General features: G+C 35.6%; 2 protein-coding genes across 3 annotated transcripts; both read left to right on the top strand.

Moving 5' to 3' along the window:
- The first annotated feature begins 3,593 nt into the window (after positions 1-3,593).
- LOC122600775 lies at positions 3,594-12,287 on the top strand. Of its 2 annotated transcripts, XM_043773533.1 has the most exons (9): positions 3,594-3,877; positions 5,427-7,895; positions 7,973-8,076; positions 8,247-8,316; positions 8,632-9,375; positions 9,866-10,068; positions 10,282-10,405; positions 10,650-10,853; positions 11,673-12,287. In XM_043773533.1, exons 1-9 carry the CDS (start codon positions 3,731-3,733, stop codon positions 11,814-11,816), a joined length of 4,209 nt encoding a protein of 1,402 aa, XP_043629468.1. In that variant the 5' UTR covers positions 3,594-3,730; the 3' UTR covers positions 11,817-12,287. The 2 variants fall into 2 exon arrangements, with proteins under 2 accessions (XP_043629468.1, XP_043629469.1); XM_043773534.1 differs by lacking the exons at positions 10,282-10,405; positions 10,650-10,853; positions 11,673-12,287 and having other exon boundaries at positions 9,859-10,002.
- Positions 12,288-13,856: 1,569 nt separating this feature from the next.
- On the top strand, positions 13,857-16,191 carry LOC122600777 (2-C-methyl-D-erythritol 2,4-cyclodiphosphate synthase, chloroplastic). The gene is made up of 3 exons (XM_043773536.1): positions 13,857-14,249; positions 14,932-15,062; positions 15,835-16,191. The coding sequence occupies exons 1-3, from the start codon at positions 13,916-13,918 to the stop codon at positions 16,066-16,068; spliced, it is 699 nt and encodes a 232-aa protein (XP_043629471.1). The 5' UTR covers positions 13,857-13,915; the 3' UTR covers positions 16,069-16,191.
- Positions 16,192-16,271: the final 80 nt, after the last annotated feature.

Here is a 16,271-nt window from a genome sequence, read left to right on the forward strand (position 1 = left end):
CTTGCAAAGCTCGGTAACTTACGTTATCATTTGTTGTACGCTTCTACGAGGTAAGATACATGACTTTTCTCACGCTGGAGGCACAACAAAATGTGGTTTTCTATAAGTAACCTCTTAATCGGATTATCTTATGTGTGTGGGGTTTTCCGGGTTATGCGGGAGGTTATGTGGGAATTTATGCATGTTGAAATGATTTATGTTGATGTGATGATGTTTAAAGTAGAAGTAAATATGTGCATATGAAGTATGATGCTTATAATTACGTTGTTATGATATGTTTAAGATATGTGTTGTTGATAATGTCGTTGAGATGCCTTAATGTTGATATGTGATGGCTTGTATATGGGACTTAAGTATGATATGTTTAGTTCACTGGATACACGTGGGAATTGTTATTAGTTATGCACGTTAGTGGGATTAAATGCAAAGTAGACGTGGGACTAATTAGGTAACGATTGTACCTAATGTTAAAGTAAAATGTGAGATGTGGGAAACCGTTCTAGCCTTAGTGTTAGTGCGTAAAAAGTAAGAAAGATATAAATACGTGGGAAATGCTATAGCTAAATACGTGAGATTGACGTGGGAAGTGTTAAGCTTAACCCGTACTAGTTGTAATGCTAGTGCGTAAGGCGTGAGAAACCGTACTAATTGTAATGCTAGTGCGTAAGGCGTGGAAAATCGTGCTAGATGTAATGCTAGTGCGTAAGACGTGGGAAATCGTGCTAGATGTAATGCTAGTGCGTAAGACGTGGGAAATCGTGCTAGTTGTAATGCTAGTGCGTAAGACGTGGGAAATTGTGCTAATTGTAAAGCTAGTGCGTAATATGTAAAGATGTAAAATGTGAGAATAAGTCGATTAAGATAGATATATGAATATGTGAGAAAAATGTACATGTAATTTAAGACGTGGGATTACAAGGTGATGTGAGATTTAATAAGATGTGTTGAGACGTGTGATAAGAACGATGCATAGGCACAATTAGGAGTATATGTCCTACATGTGCTATGCATATATGTGCGATATGGTTATGTGTGATATGTAAGACGTAAGATGAAGTCGATTAAGCGGATTAAGATGATAATAAGATATGTGTGGAAGAAGTATATGTGCTTTACGTTGTGAGACCACCATGTGACGTGAGAATATGTGCTAATATGAATATGTGTGACAAGTTTATGCTTGATATGCCAAGATATGATATGAAGTTACGTTTAAGTGGTAAGTCTATGTTGATATGATATAAGATACTCATTAATATGTGGGTATATGATAATATGATGTATATGTTGATATGAAATGAAATGTGATGCAATGTGGGAAAAGGAAAGTATGGGTTGATCTATGATAATTGTGAATGAAGTGTAATATGATCATGTTTTGATAAGTAAAATATGACGAAGTTTTATGAAAGTAAAATGAAGAACGTTTTATCAAAATGTGTGTATCTTACTTAGCTAATTTTATTAGCTAACACTTGCTTTTATGAAAATGTTGTGTCATTCAGGGTAAGCAGGTTTGAGCTAGGAAAGGATTAGCTCGGTGAGATGGGTAGATGCAATAAAGAAGACTAGCATAGTTTGTTGAATGCTTAGACTTCCCCTTTTAGCCTTATGTCTTGGCTACTTTCGTTCATGATTTATGAACATGTATTAATGATGACATTTATGTTGATGCCATAACTTGGATTTCATTTATATTGTTTTGATGATGCACGTTAGTAACACCATTTTATAAAGGTACCATCCGGTTACGGATGGAGCAGTTTTAAAGTGATCATTTTCCGCTACTTTTTAAACGCCGTTTGGCAAAGTTTTTGAAATCCAGGTTCTTAAAACAACGGGTGTTACATGTGGTATGCCTAGTCATTACTTACATAGATTAATTAAAACATGGGTTTTGCTAAACGAGGCCCTAAGGATTTTCTTTAAGGTGCATTAAATAGGTGTACACTTATCATAAAAATCAGGGGGTGGGCTTTTGATATGGAAACGTACAACCGTTTTATGCACATTAAGTGAAAGAGCTTCATTTAGCATTTTCCTTTAAACATTACTACAATACTTTACATTGCTTTAAGTGGATTTAATATATATATATATATATATTCCCATATATCTAACTAATATGTATATACAGATATCACATATCAGTCACTCCCACCATCTACATCTACATTGATACATACACTCGCCGGACGTCAGATCCACTTCAGTCGCCGGATGTCACCCTACACCACCTCCTTACACCCTATACCATCTGGATCTACTAATCAATATTTAAATAGGATCTTATTTAAATATAATTAACCTAGATTTAGAAATTGGTGTTTAAATCCATAAATACAACCACCACGACTCTCACATAGGTTGGGCGGATGTTGATGACCAGAGATCAAGGGTGTTTTCTCCGGCAAGACACTGTTGCCGGCTTCTAGCAGTGATGGTTGCGAATGAAAACACAGATTGAATGGAAATAACCCTCTTGTTAGAATAAATATTACTTGTATCGCTTATTTGAACCCATTATTCTTTGCATATTCAAAGCCCCATCTTAACTGGGTTTTACAATAGTGGTTTAATATCTTTGAATGGTGGTTTACATTAATTTTGTTAGAACAATTTTTTAATGTTTTAATATTTATGAATTTGATTTGGGGAGTTTTTGAAATTGTGTGGTGGAATTTAATATGAACCTGAAAATGCATAGAATGTGTTTGATGTAATGCGTGGACGAAAACATACATAAGTGCAAGTGTGTTTGGCTACATGTAATATCAATCTTATTTTTTCGCCGGAAGTTGGACTTGATCAACAATCTTGTAATTAACATAATAGAGAAATGAGTTTTATTATAAGTAAATATAATAAAAAGAAAAGAAAAATAAAAAAAACATACTAAAAAAGATATAGATTCCTTCAAATTGGAAATAACTTGAGAGGTCAAGTTAAGTCAATCCTAACCTTTAGATCAAAATCAAGGGACAAGATTCAAAGTTTGATTTTAATTCAAGAGTCAAGGTTTTGTTTCGTTTTTGTAAGAGGATGATAAGGTGGTAGCTATAAGAGAGCAAAAAGTATATATGGTATGTGAATAAGTTAATAATCATAGAGAACCTTAGTAAAATCCACATTCATATATCGGGGGAAGATATAACTAAACTATTAGCATTCACTATTAGTATTCATGTAAGAGTGACAATAAATATAACTGAAACACAACTTTTTTTTCATTCATCAACAAACAACCACTTTTCATTAATGCAACCAAATATAACTTATTTTTTAAACTGCGGTAATTTCATTAATAAAGAAATATTTGACAAAAAGGGCCAGACACATATAAAAGTTTATACCAAATAAAACGAAATAATATGACATAGTCTAAAAATAAGTAAACAAATGATATATAAATATCAAATAAAGTAAATAAAATATATTATGATTTGATTCGGTTTTATGTCTCGTTTTTTCGTATGAAATCAAAACCAACATATAACTTTTCATTTTTAAAAAATCAAAACTCGCAGGTACTAGTACTAAAATATTGATCTTTCACTTTATTTCCATGTAAAACTCAGAAAATAATACTCGTAACAAAAAACATTAAATTAAATTAAATACACAATCTACAACTTCTTTGTTTCGGAATCTGTATGTATATGTGTATATATGTAATTTTTATTTTATATGATATTTTCAGTGGCAGATGTTGTGATTGATTGACCAGCAGATGAAGTGTCAATCTGTAGCTTGCATATGGTCTGAATCACCGCCGGTTCATAAAGTTACCGCCACCGCCGTACTTGACCGGCCGCCCACTCTTTATACCGGCGGTTCCGATGGCACCATTTTCTGGTGGAATTTATCTTCCGATCATGTTAGTGCATTTCTTCACAATTTTTAATTTTACATATATTTTTTATTAATTAGGTTTACTTGATCAGAACTTTGAAATTATGTTTTTTTATTTATTTAATATTATTGTTGTAATTAAGCGTGTGTGTGTTAGAAATTTATAAAGTAACAAAATTAATGTAACTGCCTAGTGATGATCACTTTAAAGCTTCAATCTTGGAGAATAAAAAAAAGTGAAGTGTGTTTTATAATGCAAGGCTATCTTAGTGGTGGGTGGCGTAGTTGGTTTCGGATAAGGGAGATGAGCGTTTTTGGTATGTATCTTGAGTTTGCTTGTCAAGCCAAGAATCGAGGAGCCTGTTAATGAATAGAATACTTATGGTTTGAATTTGAAGATAACTTAACTGATATGATGCTGGATGTAGATTCTGGAAAGTATCTTGAGATAGAAGGTGCATTATAACAATTAATCGTTTGTTCCATACGATCTAGTCAATTATGCTAGACAATTTATAGTAATTACAATGGGTATGTTTGGCTAGGGGCTATAGATGGAGCTAAAACCTGGGGCTTTTTTAATTTACTATACCCAAAAAGGGTTTAGTTTTTTAGGAGGTTTTCAATAAGAACTCCACTTTGCCAAACACACCCAGAGAGGTTGTGAAGTTGGAGGACTATTATTCAATAAAATATTGTTTTCTTTTACTTTTTGGACGACAACCTATACTTGGGTCATGAGTGTGACTGGTCTTAAGATGGTAATATCGGTCGCCAACTTGTTTATGTGGAAGTTTTCAAGTGGTCAGTTTTTAGGATGGTGGTGTACCTTGAATGGTACCTTGTTTCAAGGCAATCCTAAAGTATGCTGGTGAAGATAGAAGCACAAGATTCTTGCGCCAATGATTATTGTGGCCACAGATTAACAAAGCTAATATGTTTCAGCTGAAAAATGCTGAATGAAGAAAGGCGCCCGTTTAGGTTTTACCTAATCAAGGGATTGATGATAGGGTTGTCTAAGGATCAATTTTATATCATGGTTTCAACTAATTTGTTTTGATAAAAAAATATGATATGGAGCATTTGGAATGGAGTCAGGATTAGCCAGCGCTTTTATTAAGTCAATTGTCAAGTCATTGGAGGGCGTCAAAGTTCTTCAGGTTGTTGAGATGTTGTCCACATGTCAGGATAGGATTGGTCCAGATTGAGTCGGTTAATTCATGTCACATTATAAATAGCATACTTCAATGTTCATCTTGATTGGAGATATCAATTAAAGAATGACCTTTTACTCTTGAGATGTTGCACTCAGTTGTGGGTAATTTCAAACTGGTCTTGCAATTAAACCATTAATCACCATTCTTAGAGCTTGAGCTATCTTCTAGCTTATCAATAAACGTAGGGTGCCTATTTGGGTAATATAGGGTATATACTTTGTAAGTCCCTGTTGTTTAGTGTTCATACCTGTGCAAATTTTGCAATTGTAACGACCTTTGTCACCTGGATCTTTTTGTTCTCTAAGTTATAAGTAACGGCAATCTGCTAGTCACATTGATGAATATTTTTATTGTCAGGACATTAAACCAGTTGCTATCTTATGTGGTCATACTGCACCAATTTCTGACATGGGTATCTGTTTCCCTGCATCGACTCTAGGAGACGAGAAAACAAGTGATTCAAGTAGCGTGGCACCAAACTCTAGCTCGGTTAACTGTGGTTCTCTAATTAGCGCGTGTACTGATGGAGTATTATCCGTTTGGTCTAGAGACAGTGGACATTGCACCCGCAGAAGAAAAATGCCAGCTTGGGTGGGCAGTCCATACATGGTTAAGCCATTGCCTGAAAATAAAAGATATGTATGTGTCGCCTGTTGTTTCATTGATCCTGTTAATTTATTAGATCACCAGTCAGTTGATTCCACTGAATATGGTGAGCCACGCCTCAATAAACCATCAAAATGCACAGTTGTAATAATTGATTCGTATACCCTAACCATAGTGCAAACTGTATTTCGTGGTACTTTGTCTATTGGACCTTTCAAGTTTATGTCCATTGTGACAACTGCTGGCGATATGGAGAAGGAATCAGTGCTGATGGCTGACTCATTTGGTAATGTACAATGTGTATCACTACTAAAAGACACCGAACGCAGTGAAGATATCTCAGATGATTCGCAGAAGAATTCTTCTCATTTGGAAATGTCTGATTTGCTCCAAGATTCAAGTGAAGGAGAACTTCCAATTTCATTTGCTGCTTCTGGGCAAGTTTTAGCTATTTTGTATAGAAACCACTGTGTATTTAAGTTGGTGGATAGCAGCGCTATAATTGGAGAGATCTCACTCTTTGACGATCAACTTAGTCGTTACAATGTTGTTGGATGCCTGTTTCTTGGGAGTGATTACTATACAACGGCGCCACATGGTGATGAAACATTTGGCATATTTGTAGAAACTTTCGCTGTGTGGAACAACGAAGGTTATGTAATTATTTATAGCATAACATATTCAGGAGAAACTTTCAAATATGTGCCTCTATGCGCGGTCCCTGCTGTTTCACATCCTCCTAATGTTGAGGTATCGTTTTCTTTTGCTCTATTGAATCAAAATCTTGTTCGGATTGAATCAATTTGCCTTCACACCGGAGAACCTGTGCATTGGAAACCTCTGGTAACGATATGGGCATTGAGTAATAATGATGATAAGTTTCATCAAGAATGCAATTTAGTTGGGAAAGGAAGCTATTTTGATGAATGGTTTGTGGATACAAGTGAAGGACAACATGATCTTTTCAGGAGAGAGTTTGTGGTAACTTCTTCAATGGTTATTTCTGAGAACGACTCCACCCCATATGCAATAGTTTATGGATACGACAGTGGAGAAATAGAAGTTCTACGGTTTATTTTGTTCTCTGAAATTCAGGAAGCTCAAGAGGTGGATTCATGTGCATGGAAGCAATATCTTTCGGGCCACACAGGTGCAATACTTTGTTTGGCTGCACACCAGAAGGTGAGTACATCGACAGGATTTAACTCCAACATTTTTTTAATCTCGGGAAGTATGGATTGTACAATACGTATATGGGATCTTAACTCCTCAAATCTTGTTGCAGTGATGCACCATCATGTACAACCAGTGCGCCAAATCATCCTACCGCCACCCCACACTGATCCTCCTTGGAGTGATTGCTTCTTATCTGTTGGAGATGACTCGTGTGTCGCTTTAGCTTCACTCGACACTCTGCGGGTTGAGAGAATGTTTCCTGGCCACCCATTCATACCTTCTAAAGTGGTATGGGATAGTACACGTGGATATCTGGCATGCTTCTCCCCTAATCATTCAGCAATATCAGATTTATCTGATGTATTGTACATTTGGGATATAAAGTCGGGTGCCCGTGAGCGTGTTCTTCGTGGTACTGCTGCTCAGTCCATGTTTGACCATTTCTGTACGAGCAGTAATAAGAATAACCTTTATGTAAGCTCCATAGAAAGGAACACTTCTGTTTCCTCTCTACTTCTGCCAACAATTGAAGATACACAAGTTTCACAATCGCATCCAAATGCTCCAGATTTAAACCACAACACACATTCAATTGCATGCTCTTGCCCTTTTCCTGGAATTGCAACACTCACTTTTGATATGACATTATTGATGTCCCTTAGATTTGAATCTTCTGAAAGTCATAATGATGTGCATGAGGTTCAAACCCCTAGAAAAGGGATGGATCAAATTAGCAGTTTTATGAAGGAACGGGGAGTCAAAGAGCCTAAACCTTACCTGTTGGAGACAGATGACGGGGATGCTTCACAAGAAAGCCCGACAAATGCTGCAGGGTACACTGATTGGGCTCATTCACTAGAAGGGTGTTTATTTCGGTTTAGTTTGTCAGTTTTGCACTTATGGAATGTTGATTACGAGCTTGATAAACTGTTAGTCTTGGAGATGAAGCTTAAGAAACCTAAGAATTTCTTCGTGGCTTCTGGCTTGATTGGGGACAGGGGTTCCCTCACGTTGAGTTTTCCTGGTCCAAATGCAACCCTTGAGGTACCTTATTTCTTTTCAATACTACTTCAGTCGAATGTTTTTCAATCACATTTAATAAATTGTCATTAATGTTTCAGCTTTGGAGATCGTCGGCTGAGTTCTGTGCAATCAGGTCCTTAACTATGGTGTCCCTTGCTCAGCACATGATTAGCTTGTCACATTCATGCTCCACGGCAAGCAGGTAACTTAATATATTGCAAATAACTTTTAGGATAGTAACCTTTTCAATAAGCCTAGGAGGTAATTTGTGCAATTTGGCAAGATATGAGTAGAATACCCACCTCACAGGTGAACACTTCACAGAATATGATATCAGCTGCATAATACTCATGAGTTCATTATGTTTTGCAGTGCATTAGCAGCGTTTTACACACGAAAGTTTGCAGAGAAATATCCTGATATTAGACCACCTTTGCTGCAGGTAACTTCTTGTGCTCTTGAATCTGGGGTAGCCCTAGATGTTGTTTTCTGTGCTCATTGTCTTCATTGAACATTTTTTGTCCAATATAATATTTGCTTGGGAGGTCTCATATTAGAATTTTCAATTAACTAACCATAAACAGAAAAGAAAAACAATCATAAACAGAAAAAACAATTTTTTTATATATAATGCAGTTTCTTTTGCTATCTTTCCCGTTTTTCTACCGCATTTGGTGAAATTCATGATGCATTCCTAATATATTAGTCATAGTACTTACCCTTTTTTTTTGTCTGATTCTTTTTCTTCTTGACACAGCTTTTGATCAGCTTTTGGCAACACAGGAGTGAACATGTCCGGATGGCTGCTCGTTCGTTATTCCACTGTGCTGCTGCGCGAGCTATTCCTTGTCAGCTACGTATTAAGAAGTCCCTTAATGATGAATCAAAGACTTCTGTAGAAAGTACATCATTCGAAACAAATACGGGGGAGAATCCCTTAGAAAATGTGACATTAAATATTACTGGAAAAGAGGATGCTGAAATGGTAGCATGGTTAGAATCATTTGAACGTCAAGATTGGATATCTTGTGTAGGGGGAACAAGTCAAGACGCAATGACATCTCATATGGTTGTTGCTGCTGCTTTGGTTGTTTGGTATCCAAGTCTTGTGAAGTCAACTCTTGCCATGCTGTGCGTACATCCTTTATTAAAGTTAGTTATGTCCATGAATGAAAGATACAGTTCTACAGCAGCTGAGATTCTGGCAGAAGGTATGGAGAGTACATGGAGTGTGTGCATTAGTCCTGAAATACCTCGTTTAATTTCGGATATATTTCTTCAAATTGAACATGGTTCAGCTACAGCTGTTGAGATTCGTGAGTCTTTGGTTGGAATTCTTTTGCCAAGTTTAGCAATGGCTGATGTTCCAGCATTTTTACATGTGATAGAAAGACAAATATGGTCTACTGCTTCTGATTCACCTGTTCACATTGTGTCTCTTATGACCCTCATTAGAGTAACTCGTGGTTCTCCTAGAAATTTGGCTCCTTATCTCGATAAGGTTTGTGACTACTTTCTTTCATAACTATAGGTGGAGGTGGCAATTTTATTATTTCTAACAGCTTAAGTCAGAATATTTACCTAAAAACGAAACAGGTCAAATGGGTCCAACAGGTCCACAGTAATCACAGTATTCTATTGTGTATGAAACCTCCTAAATAATATTATTCAAAGTTTAGATTACTATTAAATCAATATAGATTATATTTGATACACCAATATAAACTTACTTTTTTGGACAAATTTTTCTTCTGGTCAACTCGAGTACTCGACGCAGTCGCTATCAAGAATTACATGTTTTTACCCTAAGGCTTCTGTTAGTTGTATTTTGTTAAGTTGGGTAATTATTTCAATGCCATATCATCACTCCACGGATCACAGGATTATCATTTTTCACAATGTTTTTTTTATAGTTGGCTCTGTGCAATTCAACGGCACTTGCTATATTTTTGTTTCAGCTACAACATCTATAACAATTAGTCAGGTTGCAGGTGGTCAATTTTATTTTACAGACGATGGATCCTGGTAACTTGGCCATGCGTAGAAGTTGTTTACAAAATTCATTGGCCACACTAAAGGAAGTTGTGCGTGTTTTCCCCATGGTAGCCCTGAATGACTCCTCTACTCGATTGGCTGTTGGGGATGCAATCGGAAATATTAATAAAGCTATTATTCGTGTATATGAAATGCAAAGGTAGTTTATAGTCTTCCACTTTCCTTATAATGCAATAATTTGCTACCACATTTATGGTGGGACCATTTTACTGGGATGGTTCTGCAAAAATAAAGGAGTATTATATAAAAATAATTTTCAAATGTGATCACAGAATTCCATTTAAACAGAAAACTCATGGCTTTATTCTTACTGTATAGATTACGTCTATGTAACTCTCCTTTTCAAATGTAGTATGATGAAGATAAAGATTTTAGATGCTAGTGGACCTCCAGGACTTCCAACTTTGCTTGGAGGAGCTTCTGAAACGACCGTGAATACCGCAATTTCAGTATTGAGTTTTTCACCTGATGGAGAGGTACTTTTCTGATCTGACTCATAACCTAACCAAATGGTTTATCATGAACCACACCCCCCAGCTAATCTAACATATGGATCATGAACCACATCGACCCTGTATTTTATTTTTTCTTTCTTGTGCCTTACCCATCTAACCGATAGTTATATGCTTTATTCATGTGCTATGCATTATATATAATATATGTCATGTTATACAAAACATTATGCCTTTTCAGCTGTATAACATTAATAATAAATAGCAGGGTTTGATTGCTTTCTCTGAGCACGGTCTGATGATAAGATGGTGGTCACTGGGATCCATGTGGTGGGAGAAGCTTAGTCGGAATCTAGTACCTGTTCAGTGCACTAAATTAATTTTTGTTCCTCCATGGGAGGGGTTCTCCCCGACTTCGACAAGGTCTAGTGTTATGGCAAGTGTAATGGGTAATGGGAAGCAGTTTTCACAGGTAATCTTTTGATATCGACTAGGGGTATCTTGTAACTTAGGGTGTATCCACCATATGCTTTTCATCTTGAATCATATATCTTTTAAAAGTACATGCACTTGGACTGTTAAGGTTCAATATTGTACCTTATAATGAATAAATATAAATATACTCTCCTAGGAAGTCAAAGCATTAGAAGTTGTAGGTTTACATCCTAATGTGGAACTAAAGCTGTCAATCTCAACTCTCTTTGCCTACAAATGGGTCGAATTGGGTTATGTTTATCTAAAATGTGAGCTGATTAAATCATAAGATGCAACTGACAAATAAACGGTCCTAATTGTCTTGGAGAGTTCAAGAGGATAAATGTAATGTGAAACGTATCTTAATACACAGAACCTTCAAAATTAGTCTACTAAGAAGTTTAAGTAGCATTATAATGAACAGTGTCTGCTGCTCGACCTAAATCGACTCAACCTGTCCCGTTTTGACATATACTAAAAAATTACGCATTTTAAACTATTACCTAACCTGCCTAATCTGTCCATTATGGGACCTCTAATGTAACATATAGAGCATGTGGCCATTTAGGCTCCTTATCAGCAATGGGGAGTACATAAAGAAAATTTTGCATTTATACTTACTCATGATGTGACGCATAAGTTGATTTGTGTTGAGCTACTAGTTCAATATCTAAATTTGGCCGTCAAAAATGAGGGATCTTGTCTACCGGAATCAATGATTCTGGTATTCTGTAAAAATTATTACACGCTTAAAATTTATTTAATTTGCATAATTTTAGAAATGGATCTCAGTATACATTTGCTGTTGATTTGACAGGATAATTCAAGTGACTTGAGCGAAATAGACAGATTAAAAGTCTTGCTTCACAACCTTGATCTTTCATACAGGCTAGAATGGGCCGGTGGAAGGAATGTATTACTTAAAAGGCACGGTCAGGAGTTAGGAAGTTTCCAGTTATAACCTCAATGCTTTTCCCAGAACCCATCTACCAAGCTCTGATCATCTAAATGTAAATGACCAAACTTGCCCACAAGTCTGCATTTGGTCAATGTTGTTCAGTTACATTACCTTTTAGGCCTCTCTAGATCTGGCAAAAGCTGGTTTAATCAATGGGGAAATCATGTGTTAGCCAAAAACAGCAGCCGCTTCCTTGTTGACCTGCTAATGGTACTGCTGGTAGTTCATTATAGTTGCCGCATATGTAGTGCTTATAAAGAACAGAGATTTATCTATTGATTGCACAATTTTGCTATTTGTAGTGTATGATGTTATTGTACTACAAAAATACCCTTTGAACGATTTTGGAACTGTGAGATGTCCAGGGTAGTTTTGAGGCTGAGTTTTACATGAGTTGGTAATGTGTCGGACAATAATTCTTTGTACATGTCAAATTGTATCAGGTTGATTTGAGTCTGACCTTTTTGAATTTCATTTGGGTATTTTATAAGTTACTGTTTTTTTTATATGGTATCATAATTTTTTTGTGTGAGTTGAAGGGTTCAGAATGGTGCAAAGACGTTATAAGATAATTTGAGCAGGACTGATGTAACCCTACAACTAGTGATCTCAAGCGCTTGAACGCAAGTCCCTACATGAAAGTACATCGAATTTTCAATTAGGAACAAAGAAATGCTATGACTTGGTAAGATGGGACTCATAATTCAGATTATAAGTTAAATTGAATCTGGATTTAAAATTTGTAAAGTAGGTCAAAGTTAGGGATCTTTTGAATTAATTCGCCAACTCTCTCGTTTCCAATCTTTATTCATTAAATAAATAAATACATTTTAAATTTTAGAGTAAGTTACAATGGTCTTTCATTTTTGCCATAGCTTTACGTGTTATTGAATCATCTCAAACTCGTCCTTATTCTTAAGGTGCTAACTTTTATCCTTCAATCCTCGTTAACCAAATGCCCAGGACCACATTCACCAAATCCTTCATATTATTTTGCTCAGAATATCTGGCAATCATCTCTAATCACCACCCATCACCTTTTTCGATTGTCTTAACTACTTAATGGGTTTATTTCAAACTACAAAGTTGATAATGGTTGGTGTTTGATCGGGTTATTTTGACGTTAACTGGGTTTTGGTGTTTAGTTCTGGTACATTAATCGATGCCAATATGAGAAAACATCAAGGAAAGTATCAAGTGTTTATCTATGCAGTGAAATGTGTTGACGGTTAAAAATCGTTAGCCAAAAAGATAAATTTGAGACAAGTCGAGATGGACGATTTATACAAAAAAGAAAAAAAACATAGGAACGTTTTTTGTAATTTCCGTTAATATTTTATTTAATAATAATCATATATTATACACATTTGTGGGATGGATTAATTGAGGGTTTTTCGAGAGTCTTGGTTTCCAGGCATACGTGTAATTTAATATTATGAGTATAATAGAATGTCGTTCCAAAAAAAAAATAAAATAGGTATTAAATATGGAATAAAAACAGGCTTTCTAAACCCACCAACAATGATAGGTTTTAAAGATTAAAAGGGTGGTGTTTGAATTTCATTTTTAAAAACCAAATCCATTAACCAAACAAATACCCTCTTAGTAGTATGTTACAAGGCCGCATTCTGTACTAATACCGTTGAGGTCAAAGCCTCAAAGGTAGTCGAGCAGTTGTGCAGTCTCGAGTCTTGACAAGTTGACAGAGTAACAAGACTAAAACATTAGTTGTTTCTAAAAAAAATAGCACAAGGTGTACGTTGGCCCCCGTTAGTCGTTTTTGAGCAAAATAACCCTAAAGTATGAAAAAAAATGAGAGTAGTTGTGTTACAATATTGAAAACGACCATTCTTACCAGCCACTAACCGACGGCTAGTGTACTCTTATGACTTTCAAAATACTAACATCGCATATTTTGACTTTTTCATTTTTTAAAACACATATAACATTTATTAAAATCATTAAAAAAATCCACGTGGAACAGAAATCCCACACCTACACCAGCACACACCAGATTCCACCTTCAAATAAATCATTCCACAGCTTAAAAAAACACACTCAATTACACACACAAATACACACATCAAAACACACAGTTAGCTATGGCTACCACTTCATCAACATGTTACACATCTCCGGTCAACACCGGAATATTCTCAAAGCATCAAACGATTCTACCTCCGTCGAATTCTTTCGTCACGTGCTTCACGAAACGCTCGCCGCTTTCTCTCCGGTCGGTACGACGGCAGGTGGTGGTTGCGAATGCCGCGAACGCCGTAGAAGTTGAGAAACCGGCGGTGGCGAATACTCCGGCGAAGGTTTTACCGTTTAGAGTCGGTCACGGATTCGATTTGCATCGATTGGAACCTGGATATCCTCTCATCATCGGAGGAATTAATATTCCTCATGAGAGAGGTTGTGAAGCTCATTCCGATGGTAATTTCTTATATATATATATATATATAATGATTACTAATTTTTTTTGGTTAATTTATATATTATTAGTGTACTTAGTTATAATAATATGTATATAGCATGACTATGTGGAATTATACATTTCGTTAGGATTGTATGTATCATTTTAACTGTTGTCGGTTATTTATATAATCCTAACTAAGTACTAGTTAACTAGTTAATTGAGTTATTTTGATAAGTTATACATCTCAGTTTGCTATTGTATATTTGTATTTGTTGAATTATCTATTAACTGTATTACGAGTAATTTTTTGGTTACTTATCTTGAGATGATAATTTAGTTGATTGTGACATGAAAAATTGCTGCGAATTGTGTTTTTCCCGATATAACAGCATTACGGACTTAGTTATAATAATAATAATCTGTACCTTTTGAACGCAATGTATATAAGGTCCGTTTGTGAGAATTGGTGATCGTGAGGGGAAAGTGTGAAAAAGATACTAATAGAATATAATGAAAAGTTCATAGGTAAGTTGGATATCTTTTATAAATTGTTTGTTAGGTTAGTTTGTTCGATGTTTTTAGAAGTTAGAACCAGGTTGTAATGCTTTAAAACTCAGTGTGTAGAATCACTTTAATGAACTCCGTATTTATGAATGTGTGATGAAATGTAGGCTTATTCTGATTGATTGGGTGTTTTAGGTGACGTGCTGCTACATTGCGTTGTTGATGCAATTTTGGGTGCTTTGGGTCTACCTGACATCGGGCAGATCTTTCCGGACAATGATCCCAAATGGAAAGGAGCGGCATCATCCGTTTTCATCAAAGAAGCCGTAAGATTCTATTTTCTTAATAATTCTGCGTTGTTTGATCATGATATTGTGTTACATTTACCTATATATAGAAGAAAAAGATCTTTCAATGAATAACTATCAGATACATAAACTCATTAAATAGAAATGTTACGATTCTTCTTGCTGGTTCATTTTCCATGGATTCAACATTATCAAGCTGCAATAATGATCCCCATATCAGTGATGATACCTTTTAGTTGCCTGCCACATCTTAAATGCATAAACTGACTGTTTAAAATAAGAAGTATTGTTTTGTATAGTTTTGTTACATTTGATAGAAAATGCTCTTGCCTAAGGATTTAGGTACCGGTTTGTCCTGTGTGTAATTGTGTATGTGTGATAATGGAAATTATGTTACCATATAGTTCTTAGTATTCTGCAAACTTAGAGAAAGAAACTAATGTTAACATGAATCAAACATATTGTTTCTTACCAATCTGAAGAGTATAGTTCATAAATAAAGGAACGTCACATCTCAAATTGTCAAGTTTCAGCTTCACAAGAAGACATTGTCGATGTTTGTATTAAAATCTTGATTCTGTGGCATGAGATAAACAACTATTGAGTGCCTGTAACTACCTCCATCACTAATAAGTTTTATTTGTATGATTGTTTTTCAATCTTCTTTATATATGAATGCGCTTATCTCTAGATACTGCCTGGTATTATGATAGCATTTTTGCCGATTGACTTGCTACAAGCACCCAACCAGTTGCATTATCAACTCAACCTTGCTTTGTTTTGAATTCAGGTGAGACTGATGGATGAGGCTGGTTATGAGTTAGGAAACTTGGATGCCACTTTGATTCTTCAAAGACCAAAACTAAGCCCTCATAAAGAAGCCATTCGAGCCAACTTGTCATCGCTCCTAGGTGCAGACCCTGCGGTTGTGAACCTAAAAGCTAAAACCCATGAGAAGGTAGACAGCCTTGGAGAAAATAGAAGTATTGCAGCTCACACAGTCGTCCTTTTAATGAAGAAGTAGGAATAAAATATACATCAATCTTCAGTTGTAAGATTATACCTGCAACAATCGTATCATTGTATCAAGATTCATAAGGGGGATAAACAAATAATATATAATATATTCTATATAAGGTGTATGTAATGCTTGTGTATCTAGTTCTATGTTATGTTCTCTTAACGCATGCGAACATGTATTATTAAAAAGGGAGATCAAATCTGTTA

Source organism: Erigeron canadensis, chromosome 5, assembly GCF_010389155.1.
Source record: "Erigeron canadensis isolate Cc75 chromosome 5, C_canadensis_v1, whole genome shotgun sequence".
Classification (NCBI taxonomy): Eukaryota; Viridiplantae; Streptophyta; class Magnoliopsida; order Asterales; family Asteraceae; genus Erigeron; species Erigeron canadensis.

Bases quoted from the DNA above. Each gene is read 5' to 3' on its own strand.
- LOC122600777 (XM_043773536.1), top strand. From the start codon at position 13,916: ATGGCTACCACTTCATCAACATGTTACACATCTCCGGTCAACACCGGA. The intron at 14,250-14,931 runs GTAATTTCTTAT...TGGGTGTTTTAG, and splicing joins TTGTGAAGCTCATTCCGATG to GTGACGTGCTGCTACATTGC. The intron at 15,063-15,834 runs GTAAGATTCTAT...TTTTGAATTCAG, and splicing joins CCGTTTTCATCAAAGAAGCC to GTGAGACTGATGGATGAGGC.
- LOC122600775 (XM_043773533.1), top strand. From the start codon at position 3,731: ATGAAGTGTCAATCTGTAGCTTGCATATGGTCTGAATCACCGCCGGTT. The intron at 7,896-7,972 runs GTACCTTATTTC...TTAATGTTTCAG, and splicing joins GTCCAAATGCAACCCTTGAG to CTTTGGAGATCGTCGGCTGA. The intron at 10,069-10,281 runs GTAGTTTATAGT...TTTCAAATGTAG, and splicing joins CGTGTATATGAAATGCAAAG to TATGATGAAGATAAAGATTT.